Raw genomic sequence first — 26,899 nt, forward strand, 5'->3', positions numbered from 1 at the left:
TGAACCTGTGTGTACAGAATCTGTGGGTATGGTGTACCAAACAGAATTTTTCAAAAAGGAAGAAACACATACAATAGGGAATAACTGACAATCCTATTAGAGTCTGAGAATATAATCCAACATATTGTTACAGGTCTTGCATGCAAATCGATATAGTATTAAATCTATACAATTACGCTATGTAAGAAAATTTGAAAATTTTCCTGTTCCTGTTTGAAAGTGTTATTTCCTGTTTAATTGTATGGTACCTATTTTGAAAGTAGTAGTTGTACTCTAGACACTTCATTTTGTGGCTGAGGGTAGTATTTTTAATCATTTGTAATAAACTTTCCCCATGTTTTATGATAAAACCAATTAGGAAATGACATTCATAACCTAGGAACAAAAATCGTGTTACATAGTGTTATCTGCCTTAGACTTTTGGCAGCAGAGATAGCTGTCAATAAAGCCATAAACCCTAAAAAATCTTCTGTTTCTTATTTTTTAAAATATGCATGTTTCAGAAAGGCTAGCTCTAACTATGGTAGTAAATCTATAACCAGTCAAGACCACTTCAAAACAAACCAAAGTAAAAACTCATCTTGTCACCTATAAAATTGGCATGGCAGGAAAAAATAATGCTTAGACGAAACAATTCTTGCTCACATTGAGTTTCCTAGATGGAAAGACTTGTTTTATACCAAAGAGCATTCAATCATGTGAGCATCCACCTGCTGCCTGAAACAGCACAGCTCAAACATTGATTTATTACCTCTGTGAGAGTCAGACTAGATGTGATGGAACAGCTACATCTTCCTAGTTTGGTTGTAAAGCAAGAGTGGTGATAAGGCTCTCTGTGTGTACCAGATTCTTAAATCAGCAAGGGCAATGAGTCAATGCCTACTTATTTAATGGCTATTGTATTTAATGGTTGTCGAATACCATAGTTGGAGGGTGATGTCCTGGGCCAAGTGCAACTCTCAACAATCAGACTTTTTCCAAACCTAATACCTCTTTTTAAAACTTAGGAGTAACTGAAACTTTATTTTATGTTACATTCCCATTTTCTAACCTGAATTAAAGCAAACCATACATTTTTCATTGTGTACAGTCTATCTGATATTCCAGTATTAGGTTTGGGTTGTGAAATACCTGTATTAACATATATTACATAACGAGATATCTTGGAAACAGGGCCCAAATCTAAACATAAAATTCTTTTTATATATGTCTTTAGGTAATTTCATACAGAGTATTTTTTATATTTTTGTATATGACACAAAATGTGTGTACACTAAAACATCAGAAAACATAGGTGCCACTATCTCAGGCACCCTATTCTTTGTAATGAAGAGAGAGAAAATCTTGATCGACCCAAGCAAAATGGGTATAGATATATTTTTACAAAACCACTGTAGTGAAGGCCAAGTCCTAACTTGTAACTTTTTGAAACGTTCAAGTCTGCAAACCCAAATGCCACTGACCTCTGGAATGGGGAGACTGAGCATTGAGCCTTAAATTCTAAAATGCTTCTCATGTCCTTTTCTAGTTTTAATCAATAGACCTGAAATGTGTAGCTGTAGCATTGTCTTCTTGCTCGTGTTTTCAAGCTGGCTGCTCAGGACACGGAAGTCCCTTAGGAAGCAGGGAGAAGTCATAGTAGGCACTGTGTTACTTTCCCTACTGCCTGAGTTGTGTGTCTGTGTAAACCCACACCCACATGCATGTGGCACTAGCAACGACTTCCAACTTAATGCAATATAAGAAGAGAATAACAGACAATGGCTCAATGCTGGCTTTCGACTTGTCCTTGGCAGTGAAGACTAGGCAATAGGGAGGTCCAGTTCACCCTCAGTATACATTTTATCCTGGGTCACAGTATGACATCTTGGCAGATAGGTTTGTCAAAGACAATGTGCTGCTTTCAGGTTCAGAGACAGTATTCTTTTAAAATAACATTTCCTGGGGAACAACCGTGGGAGATGGCTACTGCTTCATGCTCTGCTTATGGGTTCTATGCAAGGAGCACAAATAAACAAATGGTCGCTCAATGAAATAAAATGTTTGACAAACCTCTTATGGATGGACTTGGGTCTGATACATCTAGGTTCTGTGTATATTCTTAAATAGATGCTAAATACCACTGCCTTAAGACTTTACTAGCCGGTAGAATTGTGAAGCCCATGGTGACACAGTGGGTTAAACCACTGAGCTGCTGAATTTGCTGATCGAAAAGTCAGCAGTTTGAATCCGGGTAGCTGGGTGAGCTCCTATTGTTAGCCTCAGCTTCTACCAACCTAGCAGTTCACATGCAAATGTGAGTACATCAATAGGTACAGCTCCAGCGGGAAGGTAATGGCACCCCATGCAGTCATGCTGGCCACATGACCTTGGAGATGTCTATAGACAACGCCGGCTTTTCCGCTTAGAAATGGAGATGAGCACCAACCCCCAAAGTCGGACACAACTAGACTTAATGTCAGGGGAAAACTCTTATATTTACTTTAGAATTGCTAGATATGGTTTCAATAAGGATTCTTTAACAGTACAGCTGTAAATAAAATGGAGCTCATAAAAACACATGGTAATGTATATGGTAGAGTCATTCTAAGAATGATTATAGGCAGAAAAATCATAGTAAACCATATGCTTTTTGAAAAAAGCAAAGCAAAGAATCTTGTGTTTTCCCTCCCTTAGGTTATGAATACACATCTTTTCCAAAGGTAAACAAGCCCCATTGTTTTCAGGTCCCCATTTGGAAAAATCGGTAGTTCTCCCCAGCAAAATATTTCCCAACTGGGCTGAATGCCACAGAGTGTGCTCTCGCCATATGCTGTGGTGCTACTGCAGAGGACCAGAGATCAAGCCTGCATCAGCTTCTACTGCTTGCAAGCTGCCAGTAGTTAAGAATGGGATATGCAGATCTAATTGTGTTATTCAAGCATATCTCACAGATTAGTAAACAAGGACCCACTGGTAAAGGAGAAACGTGTTTTTCATTTTAAGGGTCTTGCCAAGTGATATGTGTAACAAAGCACTGTTAGTGGAAAGGCTAAAAATGGCTCCTGATGAAAATTACTTCTGCATTTGTTTTCTGTTTTCCTTGAATGTTGCATTCAATATCAGTAAGCTAGAAGCCAAAGTAGTTCTGATTTCTATCTATGGCTGTGGAAGCTGGAAATTGAAGAAAGCTGACAGGAAGAGAATTGACTAATGGGGTACTAAAAGAGCTGTCTGTAAGTACGATAGAGCACCCAAATGACAAATAAATGAGTCTGAGGGCAAATCAAACCTAGAAGCAAAAACAACTAAACTAGGCTATCATATTGTGGACACATGAGATGATCGGAGAAAGGCTGTAAAAAAGAGAAAAAGATGTGAAAAGGCTCAATCAATGTAGTCAGCTACAACCCCGAGCTTGCAGGATGATAGGCTGTTGGTAACAAGTTGTCTTGGCAATCATAGGGTCACTATGTCATCACAAACAATTAACAACAGCAACAAAGTTGGAAACATTCTGTTCTTGTCCATAACTGTAATGACTCAATAACAATTCTTGATCCTATCATATTGTACTGAAGACACCCAGTCTCATCTGATCTTAGAAGCTAAGTAGGACTACGTTTACTTAGTGATGAATGGGAGACTTCCAGGAAATACCAGGGCTTTCAAAGTAAGGCTAGGAAAAATATTATCGGGAGATGTTTGGCAGAGCTGCCCATCAGAGTTAACAACACTGAGATAGATGAATCAACATGTTAATTAGAACACAAATTCCAATTATCATAAAAAGAGCAGAAAATACAAAAGGTAACAATGGTCAGTGCTGTACTTTTCTCTTTTTAGTTTCTCTCTTTTTACTGTTATTATTCATTGATGCTCCCTCTCAACTGTATCACCTTCTGAAAGCTTGAATGTGTGCCTTTTGTGCTTTTAACCCTAGTAGACATTAGAGTGACAATTCTAGGATGAAAACTATGGTTTTGAACACTCCAGGTAAGATTAGCTTTTTTGTGGAACACCTCTGACCTGAAATGTGCTTCCTGAGCAAAATCTCTGAATAGCACATCCCTTCCAGAACACTTATCACAACTTTTGAAGTTTCAATCTTACTTTTTCCTTGTTTTTGCAAGTGGAAGCAATAAAAACAAAATTGGAGACATGTATAATGTTTTTATGTCAGAAGATGTGGATAAATTGTTCCGAGTCAGCAAATATGATCTACTGTGGAGACATCTTGGGCACATCTGCAGGTAGTTCGACATCACTTTAATTGTCATGATTCAGTGCTATGGAGTCATAGGAAATGTAGCTTTACAAAGTCTTTAGCCATCTCTGCCAAAGAGTGCTGGTGCCTCACCAAACTGTGAACCCCAGGATTCAATAGTATTGAGCCCTGGCAGTTAAGGGTGTGTCAAATTGCATGAATGCTACACTGTAGATGTACTCTTAGTTCCCAAATATGTGCAAGAGAGAAATCTAAGGCACTTTCCATTTGTATAAGTACTAGTTACATAACCAGGATAATTGCCCAATCAGTTCTACAAGTGGTTGTGTGCCTTGGAATCACACATATACAAAAATATTACTGCTTGTGAAACTGAAAAAAACAATGGAATTTACCCAGTTAACAGTCTAGGACTTGCCATCCAAAAAGTTTTATTTCCAATCTCTGTTCAAGAGGTCAAAGTAGAAGATCTCTCAGCGATAACTTTAACACGCAAGTCCCTGTTATATTATTCCTATCTAGCTCTACACCTCACTAGGCAAGAATAGAGCAAGAGGGCTTGAATTAATGGATACACAGAATGAATTATTTATTTAGCCACAACCATGTTACGTTCCTGAAAATGAAAGAAAAGTAGTCTCCTTGGTTGCTTAGAATCCAAGTGCCCTTTATAAAACATTTATGTACCTGAAAGGCCCAAGCCTGGCACCCACCTGCAAGTACTGATAGGCTAAGTCTTGATGGCAGGACTTGGATTTCAGCAGCGCTCTGTCAATGGTAGCGGATGCTTTTTGGCACATCTCCCGAGCATGGCTGAGTGTGAGCGTGGACCAGGAGCCTCTCTTTATGTAGTTGGACTCACTGCTGATGGGGATATTGGTGCAAGGGGCGACCTTGAGGTCATTATTGCTCTTGGAGGATTTCAGCATGTGTTCACTGATTGTGTTGTAAGCATGCATGAAGTACCTGGGCTGGCTATGATCGGGCTGCCTGCCAAGGGTCATGAGGCCCATAGGATTACGATAACTGCAGGTGTCATTGTCCAGATTGTCATCTGAGCTCCACCAGCCCGATATGTTGGATCTGGTCCTGCGCTTTGTTTCAGTAGTTTTTGCCCGGTCTTTGCTCTTGCTCCTGCGGTTCTGCTTAGAGTCCTCAATGCCTTTCTTGCCATTCACACTGCCTTTGGAGGCTCCTTCCAGGGACTGTGACTTAGCAAAAAGTTTTTGGACTGAGTGAACCAAGTGCCGGATTCTTCCGGGGCTCTCACTCCGCTGTTTGGCATCAGAGCTCCTCTGGAACTGGAGGGTGCTAAAACCATCTCTGTGGATGGGCAATTGTTTCTCAAACTGGTCTAGCAAGTTGGCAGGAAGCCTGTTGATCTTGGTGGCTTGGGCATGGCTTGGGAAGGGATTCTCATCAGGTACCTCAAAGTGGGAGTTATAGTGGATCCGTGGAAATGTGCTGCTGTTAGAAATTTGGTTGTTGAGTGGAAGGAGGCAGTCACTGTGGAGAGAATTTGGTGTAGGGAACCGAGGGTCCATTGTGTAGGAGTCTGTGGGACTGAGGAGATAAGGGTTCCGGTCTTGGGTAGCATAAAGAGAGTCTTGAGGCGAGTCCAGGTTATCAGAAAGATGGCGGCTTCTATTATCGCCTAAGCCCTTCATAGCGCTATGGTTTCCTAGAGCATTGCTTCTGGAAGATGGTGCTGAGGATACATCAAGTCCTGGTCATTTTTGCTCCATTGGAAGATAGTCCTAGAACCAAAACAGACAGACAGAGTGATAAGTGATGGATCAGTGCTTTCTCAGTACCCTTCCAAGCAAGCATCCATTAAGCTCTACTAGTAAAGAGAGTAAACATTATGTCATCAAAATTCACATTCAAGCAATACTTTTATTAGTACAACCACAATCAGGTGTTACAGAAATTATTGGCTGGTCAAGAAACTAGAAAGTCCACAATAGAAAGCTCCCATACCTTTTTGGCATTTAATTGGCCCTGATAATTATAATATCTGGCTATATCCAAAGGAATCCTGCAGCACTTTTGAGATTTAAAGAGATTTGTAGCATATGCTTTCCTAGACTCAGTTGCATCTGATAAATCATATCAAATCTATGCAAGTTTGTGTAGAAAGATTTTTTCTTGATCTCAAAGATGCTACAAGACTTCTTTGTTTTTTTATGGTATCCAAATGACTTATAAATAGGAATAGTCAATTCCAAATGCAACATGTTTAATCTATTTTGGAAGTCAATCTCCCTCTTGAATTTCAATAGTGCTCCTCTAGCAAACCAGAAAATTTCCTAAAGTATTAAGATGACCTCTCTCCATTCACATTCCCCAAAGGAATTATTCTAACATTTACTCATCTTAATTAGCTGAGAATCTGAAAATATTGTGCAGTTAGCTGGAGGGCAGATGAAGTCATGGATTTAAATTACCCCCCCTCCCCAAATCTATTAATATCACCTGCTTTTGCTTTACATACAGTTCCTTTACAAATGGCATTTCAATCATCATAGATTAATCTGCCCCATAGGTAAACTCAGTGGTCAACATTAAGTTTGGACTACAGGTATAAGGAGGATGCAAAAAAGACTTCAAAACTCGGATTTCTATGAATCAGGCTGACAGTACATTGATCCACATGAGTAAATCAAACTAAAAGCAACTGAATAAACAAGCAGAATTCCAAGGAGCAAGCTGTAAGGAAAACAGGTATACATTGTATTGTTCCTTGTGAAGTCTTAGCTCTGCCTTTCCTCTTGTTTGCTTCAGTTCCCTCTGTTTAGGTTTCCAAATAGCATTGATGCCTCCATTTGTATTAGTTTTTGGGTGGAGCTTTAAAAACCCTCTAGAGGCCAGCCTTAGTTGGTTTAGTCCATTTGCCTGCACACAGCTTTTTTGCTAGGCCCTCTTTTCTTTCTGCAATAGAGCTACGGAGTTTAGAGGTCTGGAAATCCTAGGCCCTAGCAATCCAAACATGCATCTTTAGCTCTAAACTCTTCATATACCATCAGTCCCAGTGACAACTGAAGCTTGGTTTTGGCCCAAGTTTCACAAAGTAAAAAACAAAGTCCATCGCTTTACATCAGAGGCAAAAGACTTTCAAGATCCCAGAGAGATGACTGCGACCAGCAAAATCTCCTTTTGTCATGTATTTTTAAGCTATCTTTCAATAGCCCCAGGTGGAGTTAACCCTTTATTCATCTTGTTTTCAATAAACTCATTTTGGTTAACTTTCATCTTGCCGAAAGTGCTTCTGTATGTTAAGGGTCTTGATCTTAACAGAAGGTATACAGATAGCCCCGAGTAAAGCCAGACACCATAGTTCTCTGAAAGGCTAGGGCATGCCATCACATTTCTGATACTGATAAAGAGTTCTGGTTACAGTTTTGCTAAGCATTGTATCATAATCTATAAGAATATGAAAGGACTGTGCCTTAATAACTGCTTGCAGGGGAAAAAATAAATGAAAGGAAATGCTATTCTTCTATTTGCATCCTTACAATTTCAAGCTTGCCAAATGCTCTGGCTTGGCTCCTTTTCCATTTCTCATCATGTTATTGTGCATCAGACACTCCAGAGTTTAGAAGGAAGCAGCTGTAAAGTGCTCTCCAATTCATTGCGATTGCAATGATAAGATGTTGAATGGGAACTCGCATAGAGATGTGACAAGTGCCTCCATGGAACAGGCAGTTGGGTCAGCATAGCAATGGGCCATGATTTCCCCCGCAGTAGCAAAGCTAATTGGATAATGCAGAAAGGTCAAGGACAAATCGGGATCATCAATCATACATTTGGGCTCTGCAATATCCATATGGATCTGCCCATAAATATGCATATAGGAAGGAAAGAACACAGAGTCCTCCACACACAATTCTACATTAGTAAGAGCGTTTGCAGCTATTCATGCTAAGATAATAGCTGTCAAATCTTCCTTCCTGATTGCTGTAGGCAATTAGCTCCTATCCTACAGCAAACAAATAGATGCCTTCATCCTTGCAGAAATAACCAGGATAGCCAGGTGCATTACTGCACTTTCATGCCTGCTTTCTTTCGAAGTGTTACACATTTGGCCACCATAATCAGAAGTAGGAGATGATCTCGACAGACCATCTGTCCAACTTGGCTAGCATACAGGGTCACAGGCTTGAATGGCCTGATGTAGAACAAAGCATATGTTTTCTGCACTTCTTTACATACCACCAGAGAAAAGCTATTCTGTTGTGACTCAGCCTCAGAGTGACTCTGATGAGGATTTTGGGATACAGGTTCAGGATGAGGGGATTCAGGTTCAGGATGAGTTTCAAGATGACTTTGATAGGAATTATGGGATTCAGGTGCAGAGTGTTCCTGCTGTGGAAGATGGGGAACAGGGAGGCTTTCCCACAGGAGGAAATGGTGTTGTTGATGCTGATTTTCCCAGGTGCAAGAAGCAGGAAGGGAGAGCAGCTCCCAGCCTGATAATACTAATGAGCAGTTTGGCCTTGACGATACAGCATCTCTGGACTGGACCAGCTGCTTGGAATTTAGGGGGGTTCACAGAAGTCTTAGAATAGCAAATAAGAGAGAGGTCAAAGAGCAAAGGAATGCCTTCATGTTATGCTATTAAAACAGTCTGCTGAGAGAGGAATCTTTGTCAAAGCAACGTCTCGTTGGAGTTAAAAGCAGCTCTTGCTTTCTTGGATTATCCTGTAATCAAGTTCATGGGACTATGTCATATATTAATGGAACCTTGTTTTATGCCCAAGATTTTCTTGGATTCATCTGTATAGCCTTGGTTTTGCAACAATCTTTTGAATCTTTACTTTTGCTTTTTAAGAACTATTTATTTCCTATTTCCCAATAAACTACAGGAAACTTCAACCTGTGTACAGCCTGGTGTGTTCAGCAAGGTGAAGCTATCCTGAGGTGCGACATATTCTTCATGCAGTATTGGAAGTAATTCCATCACGCCTGATACAAGGCCCAGTTATACGTTTTCAAAGAGAGAAGAGAGTCAACATGGTACAGTGGTTGAGTATTGGACTATGACTCTGGAGACCAGGGTTCAAATCTCCGCTTGGCCATGGTAACTCAGTGGTAGGCAAAGACAGGTTCAGAGGCCTTTGAACAAATTTTGTCAAGGAACCCCATCATAGTGTGATGACTCATGGGCCTTGTAGTCCCGCTCCTAGTGTCCCTGTGGCAGATGAGGATGAAAACATGGGGTTTTCTCCGGATCAACAACAGCCGGAATCCTTTCAGATGCCTGATGTTAATGTTTTTGCCCAAGAAGCAATTAAAAAAGACCTTGAGCAATCCTCGCCTCCTTTTGCCAGGAGACAGTCCTATACTGCGGAAAGGAGAGAAAGGGAGCAGATTTGCAGGAGTCTGAGAATCGCAGCTAAACAAGACACTGATTAGCCATGCTTCCCTTGGGAAAATCTAGGGAGTCTCACATCTGGAGAAAACTGGGTTTCGTTTTCCGTTCTCTAGGGAAAGAGAACGCTGGACACCTGTTTGATGGGAAAACGAGACCCAGATATAGGTGCCTGGCACGGTTGGATCCGTGCGGAGTCAACAGAGCAGCTTCAGGAGTGAAATCGCGTTCCAGCCTTGTGTGGACTTCGCAAAGTCCGCAAATCCAGTTTCCTTGCCTTGCTCATTCAAGTATTTCAAGAATTGCCTCGCTTTGCTTCTAGCCACGGACCTTGCTTCAAGAATCAAGTCTTGCCCTCGTACCTTGTTGTGGATTTTTACCTGAAAGACCCTGGACGTTTCCCCACACTATTGGTTTGGATTTAACTTTGAACTCTAATATCATTTATTGGACAAAACATTTCTGGACTATATTTGACCTCATTTGATAGGTCTGCTTCTGGACTATATTTTCTACTTGTTTTTATTACTTTTATATATTTCCTTAATAAAGATATTAGATAGTTATTGGCCTCCGTGTTTGGTTCTTGGTGCTCCGTAGCCTTGGGCGTGACACATAGGTTTGTCTTAAGATCACTATAAATTTGAAATGATCTTAGGGACTGGAACACTAAATGCCTTTTCCTACACAGCAAATCCTAGGATTGCATAGGATGCAACCATGATGGTTTTTTAACTGCCCTGGCTCAATGCTGTAGAATCTTGGGATGGTTGTTAAAAAGAATTGTAGTGATATAGTTTTATAGTGTGAATGAGTCTCAGTGCAATTGTGGTATCACAAACTATTCTCCTTCTGGCCCAAATGCAGTAACATCTGCTTATGCTGTTAATAACAACAACTACTACTACTACTACTACTACTACTACTACTACTCTATTCTTATATTCTGCCCCATCTCCCCAAGGGAGACTCGGGGCGGCTTACATGGGGACCAAGCCCAGTAACAACAATAAAATATCTCAGCATAAAATATATTGCAATTGCAGCATTTAACACATAAAAATATAAAACATCATAAAAACATAACTCAGCAGTTGATAACTATTCTATAAATTGTCATTTTTTCCGCTGTTTAGGACACCATGAGTAGGTGTAGGTTGTCAAGCCCTTGGAAGATCATGATACTTGACTGGCAAGCTGCATTTGTCTGTGCTGAATTATTCTTTGCTAAGAGATTGGTCATAGCAATCACATTTTGTTTGTTTCTGCTCTTTTATCTGTGAAACCCTAACAAATATATGAATTACAGCTCTATTCAGATGGTCAGATATGCATGTGGAAGTGGGGGAGTGTATCTGAGTACTCTACTTGCCTCGATCTGTGTGATAATCTCCGTTGAATCTATGCATGTTCAACTATACACAGGTTCAGGCAGTCCCTGAGTTAAAAATACATGACTTACAATGACTCATAGTTAAGAACGGGTGAAACAAGAGGAACTGAGAGAAATCCATCGCTAGGAAGGGAAAGTCAATCCTGAAAGGGTTATCATGAAGAAAAGGTGTCTCAACTGATGCTTTATCAACAATCCTTGTTTATCACAGGGACAGAAAGTGAGGTGAAATCTTCTGAACAAAGGCACAGATAGTAAAACAAACATCACAAGGGTTTTAACCCTTCCGTATGCTATCCATATATCCATACCCGGCAGTGCAGTGGGTAAAACTGCTGAGCTGCTGAATTTGCTGACCGAAAGGTTGGCGGTTTGAATCCAGTGAGCTTCCGCTGTTAGCCCCAGCTTCTGCCAACCTTGTAGTTCGAAAACATGCAAATGTGAGTAGATCAATAGGTACCACTCTGGCAGGAAGGTAACAGTACTCCATGCAGTCATGCAACCACATTACCTTGGAGGTGTCTATGGACAAAGCCTGCTCTTCGGCTTAGAAATGGAGATGAGCACCAACCCCCAGAGTTGGACATGACTAGACTTAATGTCAGGGGAAAACCTTTACCTTATGCTATCCAAAGCACGCCCTCCCCCCCCTCTGTGTGTGTGTGTGTGTGTGTGTGTGTGTGTGTGTGTGTGTATATATATATATATATATATATATATATATATATATAGGCTGGAGGTACACTTAGAAATGTACCAGTTCCAACTTATACACAAATTCAACTTAAGAATAAACCTATGGAACCTACTTTGTTCATAACTTGGGACAGTCTATGTATAGGCCTTGAAATGAATCTAGGTAGTGTCACAAGCTAGAAGTGGGACTAACTTCTGTGATTCTACATTCACCCATGCACATCCATTCAATAGTCAAACAGTGGAATTCACTTCTGTAAGGTATCGTGATGACTGATATCCTGGGTAGGTTAACATGGGGATTTGAATATATGGAGCTTAAGGCTATCAGTGGCTCCTAAATCTGATGTTAATATATTTCTTCCAGTATCAGGGCAGTAGTATAGTAGTTCCTAGAAAATCTAACAACGAAGATGTTTTGAACTTGGATCTTGCTAATAAACATCTTATATGCTTCCAGTCAGCTATGATGAAAATAGTGTGGTGGACTGGACAGTTCTTACTTTCTTAACTACTGGGAAAATGACTTTCCCACCTTTCCTTCTTTTCATCAGAGTCATACTTCCAAAATCCAAACAGGCAAATTCTCCATTGAACAAACAAGAACACTGCAAGCTAACAAAAAAGCCATGAAAGAGAGTCTAGTGAGGTAGCTGGCTAAAGGCTGCGAATTGGAGTACCTTTGGCATCTTATCATTTTTGAGTCCTTGATTTAACAGGTGAACTTTGGCCAATGGGTGAAGCTTAGGGATGGGGGCATCAGTCAATCAAAGCCTTATGGGCTGGACCAGGCAGCAGCCCCACTGAGTAGTGGCTGTCCGCACTGAGCCTTCCCAAGGGCATGGCATTTGAAGAAAGGGTGAGAGGAGAAACAAAATTAAAAACAAAATCCATAATAAACACAGGCAGAAATTTGGATCAGCATGGAGTGAAATACATTGGCTTCGGCAGCAAAGTCTGCTGCTTAAGAGGTGTCAGGAATATAACTTTTTTTTCATGTCAGGAGTGACTTGAGAAACTTCAAGTTGCTTATGGTGTGAGAGAATTGGCCGTCTGCAAGGACGTTGTCCAGGGGATGCCCAGATGTTTGTGGGAGGCTTCTCTCATGTCCCCACATGGGGAGCTGGAGCTGATAGAGGGAGCTCACCCGCTCTCCCTGGATTTCAACTGCCGACCTGTCAGTCAGCAGTCCTGCCAGCACAAGGGTTTAACCCATTGCACCACCAGGGGCTCCATGGTAATATAACTGAAATATCAAGACTTAATACATTAAAACTGAGGACCAAGGCAGCAGGGTGAGGTGTCAGCTGTTTTCAGAAAGTCTCTCTCATAGGAAGTGCTCAAATAAAAAAAAAATATTCATGGATAATCCTGAAATCACACAAAGTATTCAGAAGCCTTTCTGCAGCAGGAGTCATACCTTTGCAGTGAAACAAACAGGCAAAAGGCTTACAAAAAGTATTTCTGGGGCTAGAGGTGGATGATGCAGTCTATGATCATACAGTCAGAATGCAAGTGGCTTTTTCCCTTTTGAAAAAAAATTCAGTTTAGATCTGACCAAAGGAATTGGACTGGCCAGTCACATTACTCCACCATTTCCTTAATATAGTGGGGTCCCCCCTCTCTCTTATAGGGAACAGGAGAAATTAAGATATGATTTTAATAAAGGAAGAGTAAGCATAAATAACATGGATATTTTTGTGTGTACACCCAGCCTGTATTTGTATTGGAGATAGGCAAAATGACCTTTTGGACTACAGTTCCCAGAACACCCCAGACAGAATGGCCAATATGGGAGTTGTGATCTAACAAGTAACATTGCCAAACCATTATCTCTTTCTATATTGCAGACTTCATTTCAGCTAGGTTTGAGCAGGAAATGGTCAGACTTCTTGCTTTGGTGATTACTTGTTGGTGAAATCGCTTCTTTACAAAGCCATTACCTCTGACTGCTTGATGTTGTGCAGTAGCAGTTGGAGATGAATACAGCTATTTCCTAATGTTTGCAGATCTCCTGGAGGCATCACCCAGCCAGTGTGGTCTGTTGGGCAGACAAAATGCTGAGCTAGATGGACCATTAATATGATCAGTATGAGATTGCTTTACGCACAAGCATATTACAGTACTTAGGAGCACTATGCTTTATATCATTTCTCTCAGTTCAGTTGTTTCATGGAGAGCACAAAAGTGCTTCCAGCATATAACATTTTTAACTCTGCAGCAGTGGCAAAAAAGTAAGAAAGTAACAAACTCTTTGACAGTGAAGTCACTTTTTACCAAGATTTTTTATACCTGCACTTTCCTCTTTGTCTTCTATCAAGCTTGAATGTTTAAAAATCAGTGTTAGCATTGAGAGGATGATGAAAGAGAGCTGGAGAAACATGGACTCTTGGTGTTAGGATGCAGCAACAGGTCTGCAGTAAACAATGCAAGAAAAATTGTTCTCAGAGTGAATGGGTTTCAACCTTAATTGATCTTGACCTAGCTTTTTGTACTGCTGGATAAAAGATGTATTAAAATGTCCCAGCAACACTGTGGACAGCTAAGGCAATTGCTCTTTAAAAAGGAAAACTACTATATACAGAGTATTCAAAGTACTATCAATGACATAAAATGACAAACTCTTTTGAAGAGTACATTTCCAGATATTTTAACGCATGCCACAAATAAATGTCCTCTTGCCCATGTGAGCTTCACTGAATTTTCCATATCTTTTTTCAGACACAACACAAGACATGCCATGCAGAGCTCGTGGTAATACCACAACTGATAAAAGATGCAGATTATTTGATAACATACTTGAGATTCTGTTTTAATTGAGCCTCACATCATCTGGATTTCAACGGAAGCAAACATTTGGCTTTCCAAAGAGAAACATCTAAGTGGGTAGAATTTTTCTTAAAAATATTTTAAAGAATTATTCTTGTTGAATATTCTTGATGGCAGAGGGGAGGGTCTAGATCTTCAAAAATAGTTTGGGATAAAAATGAGAGATAAACACTTTTGTTTCCTATGTAAATGGTTTATTTATAACCATACTTGTTCCCTTTCAATGGATGGATGAGAAACAGAGTTATCAAAAATTCATGCAGCTGTTTCTTTTTCTTTCAAGCTTACAATGATGGGGAGAATAAACTCATGGATGGTATTTTTTAGTGTTGTAACATAAAATAAATTTGTTGCCAACTTTAAATCAATGTGCTATGAACATCCTGTTTTTGGTGCAAATGTAATTAATTCAAGCTTTTCAGCTTATTTAGTGATAACAAAATATAAATCACTTCCCTATTAATGTTTCCTATCTCTGCTGAAATCCACCACTGAATCTCTGTCAGATCTAAGAGACCACAGTGCCTTTTGTGTTCCTGCCACTCTAGTTGCATTATTATCTGTTTCTCTCCATCATTAGGGATACAGATACAGTATCACTAACTGCATAACAAATTATTAAGTGGAGATGCTTTAACCTTGCCCCCATGATGGCATTGCTTCCAGCTTTTAGAAGCTCTGCATCCAACGGTTACTCACTACAAAGCTCTAATGAGCCACGGCAAGCCTTTTCAATTGTATTCAAATGCACAGACCCAGAAGCACCTCTCTTATTCTGTATACAGGTACTTGGGGGTCTTCTTGGATGAGAGATCATACCAATGAATTCAAACATAAAAGTGGTTCAAGATATTTTGTTTTCTAATAACACTGAAAACGAAAAAGAAAAAAAGGAGTAGAAAGATTGGGGTAGGGGACAAATCTAGTAACGCCTTTGACTTTTTTTGGATGCAATTCTCTGGATTTCAATTCATTTTTTCAGACACACTGATGGCATACAGTATTAAACCATGGGTATTTCAAAAATGATTACATAATTGTAGAGGGTGGGATCAGAATGTGATGGGATGCAAAAAGATGCAAATTGTGTCCCTGGTAATAAAACTTCAAAAAGCTATGTAAGATGATACAAGTCTGTCAAGCAGCCTGACAGCATGAATGGCTTGTGTTTCTTAATGTTGAGAAGTGGAAGCAATAAATTATGGTTCTTAGTCAGCCAGTTCTGTTGTGAAGAGAACTTTTATGGGGAGAATGTAACTGTTGTATTATGACAACACATATATTAATATATGTAGCATTCATGCTTCTGTTAATGGAGTTGCTAATATATTCACATTTGGTTGTTTCTCTTTCTAATCTTCCTTTCCAATTCTTTTTGTTCCAAAATAACCGCTTGGAAGTCATGGATTGTAGGTCATTGTCCTTTCTTACATGAAGAGCAAGATGGTGCCCTTTCCTTTCAGATACAAACTGAACATTTATATATGAAACTACAGGACTGGAAATTTAATCTTTCTTCAACTGACAATGTGACAGGATTAGCCATCGCTTGACGACATGGATGTGTTCACTGGCTTGCTCAAAGACAGTGATCAAATTTTAGTGGTCATGCTTTGATCCTACATTCTGGATTTTGTGCATCCCCCCCCCCCCCACACTTCTCTTTTACATAATTTTTGGAGAGCAAGACAGATTTCAAACAAAAGACCTGGGAGACAGAAGGACATGAAGACAAGGGTCTGAAAGGGGAATGTTTGAAGACTTCCAGCTTGGTGTCTGAGCGTGGAGGACAAAGGAAAATGGGCTCCGATGAGAACATGAAGACAGTGGGGGAGAAATGCGCATTCTGGTTATTCTGACATCCGCTCATTGAGATTTCATGTGTCCTGGGGTGAGGGTCAGGAAGAAGGGGAGTCAAGGAAAGAGCCAGGAGGAAAGCTATATCATCTTCCTGGTAGCACTATATGTGTCTCAGAATGTCCCAAGGCTAAAGACAACAGAAAAAGATATTTCTATTCCTCCTTTCTTCTCCTCTTTCCCAAGGCTGCCCCAAACCATTTTGTTCCTTTTTCCGGGGACCTTAGTGTAGAAAAAGAAACTGACTAGACTGAAAACTGAGTATTCTCTACAACATGGGACAATCTGGGCTAATTTAGGGGCCCCAGGACTGGCTTGTATACAACTCTGTTCTCCAATGGGAGAGGGGTACAGCCAATGAGATCAGGCAAATAATTGCTCCTTGTGGTTTTGCTACCAAAAATGCTTTCTTCAGAAGATGTATATTTTTGGATCTTGGTCCTGCAAGTTGATTGCTTTGCAATTTCATTTTTCTCTTATTTCCAGTTTACATGGTGTACATGTTGTCAGCTATTGCAACTAGTGATGGTTCAAGGGAGATGCCTAGCCAGGGAGGATGTCTACGTTGTCCAAAAGGTGAAGTTTCCAGGTCCTGTTTTCGATACAGCAGTGAGTGCAAAGGTGTGAAATTAATTGGACTACTTTGTACATTCCTGGATAATCTTGGTGTTGGGTAGTCAAGAATGCCCAGAGCACCCATCCATCTTCGAGATTTTTGCACGTACACTGACTTGTCCTTTCTCTACCCTTTTGGCAGCCACCCCAGTAGGGCAAGTAGAAAAGCCGCCTTTCCAAAAAATAGCCTTTCTCCTCTGAGACAGATTAAGTTGTTTTCATTACATTTTAATTCCCTCTTGCAATCTTTGATGCATTCCAGAGAGACACAAAGAAGAAAAGCTCCCCCCTCCTTATTTTAAATTGGGAGGATGAAAAGCATAAAATTAATTTTTCTTAAACCCATGATCCTTACAGCTTGAAAAATTTATCAAGGTCTGTAAGCAGCGGTTTAAGCCACATGCCAGTTATTTCTGATAAAAGGGCTTTGTATGTGTGTGTGTGTGTGTGTTTCTTTTTAAAATGTCAATCTTACTGGGTGCCAAAATCTCCCCAATAGTGTGTGATGAAGAGAAAGGAAATCAGCCTAAAGGTGTAGATTTTCTCCAGCCTTCTAAGCTTTGGCCCCTATAAGTTGGTGCCTGGCACAACCATACATTCAATTTGTGGTACTTTAAGTCCATGTCCGTGTTCATGTGGCCAAGTCCGTGTTCATGTGGCCCACCCTGTTTTTTACTGTTTTCTCTGATTTGTGCTGTAATGTATATGATTATTTTTGCACTGTTATATTGTTTTATGATATGTTGTTTTATTTTGTTATATTGTATGGTGTCTGGGCATGGCCCCATGTAAGCCGCCCCGAGTCCCCGTTGGGGAGATGGTGGCGGGGTATAAATAAAGTTTTATTATTATTATTATTATTATTATTATTATTATTATTATTATTATTATTATTATGTCCTGTGTTAAAGCCCCATTCCCAGTCTTGCTCATCACTGCTAGTACCCATTAAAATGGCTATTTGAATTATGGGCTATAATGCATTTTCTAAACACATGGTAATAATTTGTCAGCAAGAATACAAGAATAAAAGAATAAGCAGGGAGAAAGAGGGGCTTAAAGGAAAGCATTCATTGGAATGGGGCTTAGAATTAATTTAGAAATAGTATAACAGAAAGCTTCTTAACTGGAAACTTCACCTCCCATAGCATCAACAAATGCCAATGACAAATTGCATCTGCCAATGTTAATGCTGTTATTTTCTTGTAATACTTGTAATACTTTTTCTAGCATATACTGTAGATCTAGAAGTAGAGAGCTGGACAGACATGGACACAATATGAGGAGTGGAGGTGGCCAAATATGGTAATAGAAACTATGGTATTACATTTCATTATATTATGAATACCTTACGCTTCAGCCAAGCCAGACTCTCAGGAAATTGCTTACAATTAATATTCACTGGAAGCAGCAATGTAAAAAATATTATCTGGTATCAGGGAGGCAGTCACTTCTCATGGTTGGGCAGTTCAGGCATATTCTCCATTAGGCATAATGAGGAGACAATTAAGGTAATAGATTTTTTAGGGTGGGGGTCATGAAAGAGTGAGAGCCAGTATGGTGTAATGATTTGAGTACTGGATTAGAAGTCTTGGGGCCATGATCTGAATTACTGCTTGGCAATGGAAAGCCATAGCATTTATCTAGAATTCCAAAATCTGACATTGTTCACACATATGGCAAACAAACTAGTAAAATACTACTGTTAGGTGAATTTGTAATTGGTCAAGTGACTGAACCCATAGGGTGCTCACTATTTTCATCCTGGAAAGAAAAGACTAGTGGAGTGCTGCAGGGTCCGGTCCTGGGCCCAGTATTGTTCAATATCTTTGTTAATGACTTGGATGAAGGTTTAGAGGGCATGCTTATCAAGTTTGCAGATGACATGAAATTAGGAGGGATAGCTAATACTCCAGAAGACAGAATCAGACCTCAACAGATTAGCGGCCAAAACTAACAAAATGAATTTCAACAAAGAGAAGTGTAGGATTTTTCACTTAGGCAGAAAAAAAATGAAATACGCAGATACAGGATTTGTGATGTCTTTTTCAATAATTGTACATGTGAAAAAGATATTGGAGTCTCCATGGACAACAAGTTGAATATGAGCCAACAGTGTGATGCAGCAACTAAAAAAGCCAATAGGATTTTGGCTGCATCAAAAGTAGCAGAATGTCTAGATCGAGGGAAGTTATGATTGCCCTTTGTTTTGTTTTGGTTAGACCTTACCTGGAATACTGTGTCCAATTCTGGGTACCACAGTTTAAGAGAGATATTAGCAAGCTGGAAAATGTCCAGAGAAAGGCGACTAAAATGATCAAAGGTCTGGAGATCATGCCCTATGAGGAGCGACTTAAAGAGCTGGGTATGTTTAGTCTGCAGAAGAGAAGGTTGAGATGACACATGATGGTCATGTTTAAATATCTGTAAGGCTTTCATAAGAAAGAGTGAAGCAGGCTGGTTTTCTGCTACCCTGGAGACTAGGTGCAATGTGTTCAAATTACAGGAAAGGAAATTCCAACTGAACATCAGGAAGAATTTCCTGACTGTATGAGCTGTTCAACAGTGGAACTCACTACCTCGGAGTGTGGTGGAAGCTCCTTCCATAGAGACTTTTAAATAGGCTGGTTGGCCATCTGTCAGAGGTGCTTTGATTGTGCTTTTCCTATATGGCAAGGTGTTGGACTAGATGGCCGATGTGGTCTCTTCCAACTCTGTTATTCTATGATTCTGTAACAGGGAGAAAAATGGAATAATTTCTGTGCAATCTTCAGTATTCTTCCCTATTTCTATTTCAGCATAAAGTTTTGGCTCAGATTATCATTTTCAGAGTCTCAAAGATTTCTCTTCTTCCTTTCTCCACTATACCAAACAATTCCATGCATATATCACAATGGACTCTAAGCTATGAACCCTATTAAGCAAATATATTTGTTATGCTTTGAGGTACTACAAAATTCTATGGTGTTTTTTTCTGCAGTGGATTGAAACAGCTTCTTCACTGGAATTGGTCATCGATCAATTGCCCCAGAAATCACCCCCCAAGGCAAGCTAAACTGAGATATTTTTTAGACAGAATTGTTGAAAATTCCTATGGGATTGTTACTAAAAGTCTCCAGCAGGGGCATATTCAAAAGGATGGCATATTGACCAGAGGTTCAGCTTGCCTCTCAGCTTATATCTGGTGTAATGCATAAAAATAACTCTTTAATCTGAAACATATGAAAAAAAGCTTTGGAAGAGATGGTCCCTCTAGCTGGATTAAGCATGACAGAGTGTTATACAGCAAAGTCTCTTAGGCTGTTATATTGTATAGGCATGTGCGATCCATGAAAAAAATGGTTCAATACTCGCTTCGAAAGTAGGGGGCGCTGGCGCGTCGTTTCTAAAGCTTGTAACTTTATCAAAAAAAGAGATCAGATTAGTCTGGCATGATTTGTTTTTGGTAAAACCACCTTGGAACCCCATTCGTAACCCAAAAATGATACAATTTTTTTATGATCAACGTTGATTCCGAGAAATTTGCCCATGCCTACTGTATACACCTGGGAGTAAGTCTCATTGAACTCAGTGCACAGAATATCTTGACAAATCATCTATAGCAGGGGTGGGAAATTTAATAAAAGGATCCCAAGACTGTCAGAAACCTGCTGCTAATCTTAGTGTTTCCCCATGAAACTAGAAGTGATGAAAAGAATACTTCCAATATGTTTTTAAAAAATAAATTCTTTCTATTTTGGGGGAAATACCCTGGTTTTCCTGATCAAACCAGTTGTGTACAAGCTTATTTTAGAGAGGAATTGTGCCCCTAAGAGGAATTATTCTCTTTGTTATTTGTAAATATTTTAGGGGTGTTGAAGGGCTCTGAAGGAACAACAAAAAAAAGCCTTGAAGGCTATACGAAAGAATGAGTATGCCTTATCTGAAATGCTCAGGACTGGAAGTGTTTTGGTTTTTGCCTCCACAGATTTTGGAATAGCTGTATTTACATATGTATACATAACAAGCTATCTTGACAAGATATGGGGCTTAGGTCTAACCACAAAATTCATTTCACATAGTCTGAAGGTAATTTTATACAATATTTTAAATGATTTTGTGCCTAAAACAAAGTTTGTGCACAATGAATCATCAGAGCAAAGGCATCACTATCTCAATTACATGGGTGAACAATTTCAGATTTTGGAGTATTTTGGAATTCTAGAAAAAGGCTTAACCTGTATAAGGACCAAATTGTAATACGTGCTTACTTTTAGTAAGTCCCATTGGATTGAGTAAAATTCCTATTGGAGTTATTAGCACAGAATTTTTGAGTAAACTCTAGTAATGTTCAGCTTAGAAGTGTATGGAATGAGAATGGATAATGTTAGAATACTGGGGAAATGATAAGGAAGGTTTCAAATTGATTTCAGTGTTTTTAATAAGATGCTGTATCTCATAATGGGAACAGCAAAACTCCTCCCATTAATCAACAATCTAAGTGCACTTTTTTACAGTGTAGTATTGATACTGCTGTTTAATGGCATAGAGTAGAAAACCTTAGAGAAAAAAAACATCAGATATTTATCTGTTCATGGCTGTTCCATGCTGACAAACTGTTAAAGTATACTTTCAGACTGTCATGGACTACAGACTGGCAAAAAAAGAAATAAATAGATCATAGAGCACATCAATCACCCTAAAGGCAACAGATCCCATCTGATCTTAGAAGCTGCCCCCCTCATCTATCTAAATATTTATACCTATCTTACAATAGCATTAAAAGTAGCATCAGCCCTGGACTGTGCTTGAAGGAGTCTGGCAATACCAGATACTGTGGGCTATATTTCACATGATAGAACTGCCAAAACAACTCTGAGTATTCCTTGCCTAAGAAAAATCTTGTGGAATTCATGGGGTCACCATAAAACAACTCAAAAGCACCTATTTGCACACACATACACACAACAAAACAAGCCTGAATTCTCCCTAGTAGCCAAGACGACTAAGCTGACACTCTCATACTTCGGAAATATCATGAGAAGACACAACTTACTAGAAAAGGCAACAATGCTTGGCAAAGTAGAGGGTGGTAAGAAAAGAAGAAGATCAAATTCAAGATAAACCACATTACTAAGTTTGCAAGACCTGAACAGGGCTGTTAATGACAGGGAGACTTGGATCTCATAAGGTTGCAATAAATGAAACTTGACTTCATAGTAGTCAAAAATGACAACAAATAGTTTCCAGAAAGGCTTGAATCTCAAAATAGTTGAAGGGGGTGTCCATAAGGTCCCCAAATTATGGCAAGGCAAGTTCTTGCCACAAGTGAGAGCCAAAGTTGGATCTCCAAAATTTATCCACACTGTATGAAACCACAGTTTGAACTAGGACTATACTAGAGTGCATTTGTACCAGCTTTTCCACCTATGGCATATTTCCAAATTGAATCCCTGATCTGCCAACAGCTGTAATTTACTACACACGGCTGAACATAAGGCATCGTATGGCAGGAGGCCATTAAGACTTTGGAAGGAAAATTTGGTTTAGAAAAATAGCATGAGACAGACAATTTATTTTTCTTTCCCTTATCCCACTGGGGCCCTAGTGGCTGCATTTAACCTTTTAACCAAAAACGTGGGAGATCTCAGCAAGGATCTCCTGCCTTCGCATCTAGTTTTGCCCTCAGCTCCCAGTCAGAGAGAGCTTTGATGGCTTCCTCTTGGGAGAGGTTGTGTTCAAAGGTGTTTCTGAATCATTAAAGTTGATTGGGAGCCACTGAGTCATAGAGGTTGGAGTCTTTAGAAGTTTGCTGGAAACCCACTCCAAGATGGAATCTACTGTTGTTTCTGGGAGACAGGACTGAATTAAATGCAGCTCGCTTCCAGAGCTTGTGTTTGTGTTGGCCAGAGGACTCTGGGACTTTAGGCCAATTCCTCCAGCCCAAGCTTTGCTATTCTGTTAATTGGCACTTATATGAATGGCTCTTCAAGAGAAAACAGTACACGTGGTTCTACCCTAATTTTTTATCCCCTTTCACACCTTTTTGTAGTCCAAAACCAGATCAGTCCACCCAGTGCCTGCCACCTAGGTTTTTATTTTCAATTGCAGAAATGTTATTACGCTTATGGTCTTGAAATTAGCAACTCCCCCAATTCAAGCCAATTTCTCAAGTACTCTATCCAGGGGCACAGGATGAGGCCTCCAGTCCAGATGTCAAAAGAGTGAGGTTTTTGTATCCAAATGAGGTTAGTTCCAAGGCCTCCTATGGATACCAACATCTGTGGATGCTCAAGTCCTATTATATACAACAGTAGTGTATACTGTAGTGTATGGAGGGCCAATCATATAGAGATGTGTAGAGATCCATTAAGATAGGATATAGTAGCCAGTGGTGGAATCGGGTTCAACTGCCAGCTCAAGTAGACCCTGCATCTTGCACTGTGGATGGAATGGAGAGCACTGTGTCTTCCCCTTAGCCTTAAGCAGCAACGTGTCTTGAACAAATTCTATAGAAGAAAGCAACATGGGCCCTTTCTTTAAGAAGGTCTCATATTGCAACATGGCTTGTGGTAGGAACAGTGGCTGCTCTGAGCTCCCAAGTCAGCAGGGAGGTGAATCCACTCTGGATTTCAGTTTGAATGTCAAGAAAGCTATACAACCTATTCTGGGACTCTCTCTTGGCATTTTGGATGGCTCCCAAAAGGTTCAGACTGAGATTCGGAGCAACAGCCGACAGTGTACAAGGATAGTTGCAGGGATTCCATCATATGGATCTTGAAACTGCTTCAGTGGTCGCCAATGAGCTGCTGCGCCCAGTTTATAAAGCCTTAAATTAACTGAGATCCATTCAGAGTTTGGATACCCAGTTGTATCCATCCAGCTAGCACTGTTTTATCAGTAGGATTTACTCTTTTCAGTGGATCTATATATGAGGTGAGGGTGATGAAACAAGACAGTGAATTCTCTCTGGGAGTGTATGGAGATGTGAAGTGCACCAGGTGATACCATCAAGTGTGTGTGTGTGTGTGGGGGGGGGGGGGGAGTTCAATGTCTATAATTTTTCATACAGTGTTTCAGCAGAAATCTATTAGTTTTTAATTTAAATCTTCCCGTGGTTAGATATAACCACAGCATATTTTTTGTAAGCCCGACTTGCATGCACTGTCTCAACATATCTGCAAGGCTAAAACGCTATGCTGCTTTACTTTTTGAACCATGTAATGTGCTTTTGTTTTTGTCACAGTTGTCATTATTACCCAATTACAATGGTCCTTCAAATCACCTAGTTTCATCTGTATGTGCTCCAAGTATGCACTGTTGTTTTTATTGCTTCTTTTTAGAAATAGTTTTTGATTGTTTAACAGAACCGGGCCCAGGACAGAACCCTACAGCACTCCACTAGTGATATCTTTCCAAGATGAAGAAGATGTATTGGTGTGCACCCTTTGGGTTCGTTTGCTTAGCCAATTACAGATCCACCTAACTGTAGTTTTGCCTAGCCCATATTTGACTAGCTTATTTGCCAAAAGGTCATGGGGGACCTTGTTGAAGGCCTTACTGAAATCCAGATAGGCTACATCCACGGTATTCCCCACATCTACCCAGCTTGTAACTCTATCGAAAAAAGAGATCAGATTAGTCTGGCATGATTTGTTTTTGGTCTGTAACAAATTCTAGGTATGGCCACAAATATATCACTTCTTCCAGGCATACTGGAGGCAAAGAACTGCTAGTCTACTCCATCAAATAGTTATACTGTTGGCTAGGACCTTTCTGTAACCAGACATTTTGTCCTGTTGTCATAGAAAATGGCCACTGCATTCATGCCATTATGCTCACTGTGTGTTTCCTCCACACCCTTCTTTGGAGTCAAGCTGATACCTGTGTCTACTGACCAGCCCAGCTGTGGCAAATTCTGAGAAAGAGAAACAATGTGTGCATGTGTTTCGGAATCTTTAAAGAAAAAGTGACACAAGAGGATAGAGGATCAAATCCTAAAGTCAACAAGGCAAAGCGAATGCAGGTGGCACTCAGAGATTGATCCACATGATTGGCACGATACCCCCCCTCGATTCTTGCCAAATAAGCTGTTTCCAGGAGGTTACACTGGGTCTTTGGAATTTGTACCTTTGACAGGCTCTGCTCACTACATGTCATTTTCCTTTCCTGGCAGATAAACCAGCATCTGTGGCTTTTTGCTCTTTGTCCCTTTCTTTCCACACCCAATTCTATAACAAAGCCACTGGCTCGCAATGCGACAGCAGCAAGCGTACATCTCAATCTATTTTCCTATTTTCTTGCCCTTCCTTCAAATGAATGAGGGGAAAAGAAATGGAAAAATCAAATATACATTACACAATGTGACACATTGCTATTCAATGATTATTGTCACACACAGACCTGGCTTTTCAAAAAGAAGTCCTGAAAGGGCTGAAAATTAAGAGGAAGTCATTATCTGCATCTCTCTCTCTTCCGCTTGCTTAGAAAAATGTAATGTGACAGAGTAGCTCAGTGTATCAGCCACCTTTGTGTAGTGGTTGAGTATTAGCTTAGAATGTCAGGAAACTAGGGTTTGGATCCACTCTTAGGCATGGAAACCTACTACTGACCATGGGGAATTCATACTCAATCTCAAGAAAGGCAGTGGCAAGACCATTGTGAACAAATCTTACCAAGAAAACCCAATGACAAGTTTACTTTAGGATTACCATAAGTTCTAAATGGCATGAAAGCACACATCAACAAAGCTGAGTATCTAGTTATCTAGATTTTTAGGTGTGGATAGACCTGAAATATGCACATGGCATCATTAGTCAAAATAAAACCCCAACTGATAATTGCATTGACTTTCCCTTCAAGCAATGTAAACACATTTCAGATCTTGTCATAGCCACTCAAACTTTACAGGAGAAAGAGAAGGAAAAACTTCCTTCTGTTCCTGCTGTAATTTTAAAAATTGCTGCTGTTATGCTTTAGAACAAGTTTTTTTTAAAAAAAGATAAAAATTTCCCCTGATGTTAAGTCGTGTCCGACTCTGGGGGGTGGTGCTCATCTCCATTTCTAAGCTGAAGAGCCGGCATTTTCCATAGATGCCTCCAAGGTCATGTGGCTGGCATGACTGCATGCAGCGCCGTTACCCTCCCACAGGAGCAGTACCTATTGATCTACTCACATTTACATGTTTTCAGACTGCTAGGTTGGCAGAAGCTGGAGCTAACAGCGGAAGCTCACCCCATTCCCTGGATTCAAAACCCCAACCTTTTGGTCAGCAAGTCCAGCAGCTCAGCGGTGTAACCCGATGCACCACTGGGAGCTCCAAAACAGATTTAAGGAAGTGCATTAATCTGATAACTAATTTAATTGTATTACTTGCATAATGTTTAGAAATTATCAGTTGAGATCCTACAATAGTGTTATATAATCTAAATTGCCAGATGTAGAGTTACACATTCATTGTGCTAGTGGCCCTTGTGATGAATGGCAGTGTTAAGTAACTGAACCAAGATGCCAAATGTGAAATGAATGCATGACCAAATGTGCATGCACTATGCATATTTGGCTGTGCAACGGCACCATATGTGAAACTCCACCTCTACAACTTTTATTTGAATGTGGATATCCTGTTTTGAATAGAAAAATCCAACTATGACTGTAGGAAAAGCTATGCATGCATCAAGACACCATTGGGATCCTGGTCACTGTATTTCTTACTGTTGCTTATTCTTAATTATGTTGGGTGCCAAGGTATTGCTTCCATATTTTGTAGAAAGACAGAATTCACTTCAAATCAAATTCCCATTGGTTGGTGGTTGTGGTTCTAAGGATAAGCCAGATAAGCCAACTAGATAAGCCAGTTGTTCTGGTCTACGGATTATGTGCAGCTCCGTAATGGAGTGATAGCTTCTAAAGAAAGATTCAGTTGAAAAATTATATTTAATAAGAGTTAACT

General features: G+C 40.0%; 1 protein-coding gene across 2 annotated transcripts in view; it reads right to left on the reverse strand.

Annotated features, from left to right (window-relative positions):
• dlgap4 (DLG associated protein 4) overlaps window positions 1-26,899 on the reverse strand; it is a 459,488-nt gene that overhangs the window by 131,692 nt on the left and 300,897 nt on the right. For both annotated transcript variants that reach the window (XM_062978819.1, XM_062978818.1), the window contains one exon: window positions 4,921-5,964. In XM_062978819.1, coding sequence (XP_062834889.1) covers window positions 4,921-5,874 — 954 coding nt within the window. In that variant the 5' untranslated portion in view covers window positions 5,875-5,964. The remainder of the gene's footprint in view (window positions 1-4,920; window positions 5,965-26,899) is intronic.

The sequence above is a fragment of the Anolis carolinensis genome, chromosome 4 (genome assembly GCF_035594765.1).
Source record: "Anolis carolinensis isolate JA03-04 chromosome 4, rAnoCar3.1.pri, whole genome shotgun sequence".
Taxonomy (NCBI): Eukaryota; Metazoa; Chordata; class Lepidosauria; order Squamata; family Dactyloidae; genus Anolis; species Anolis carolinensis.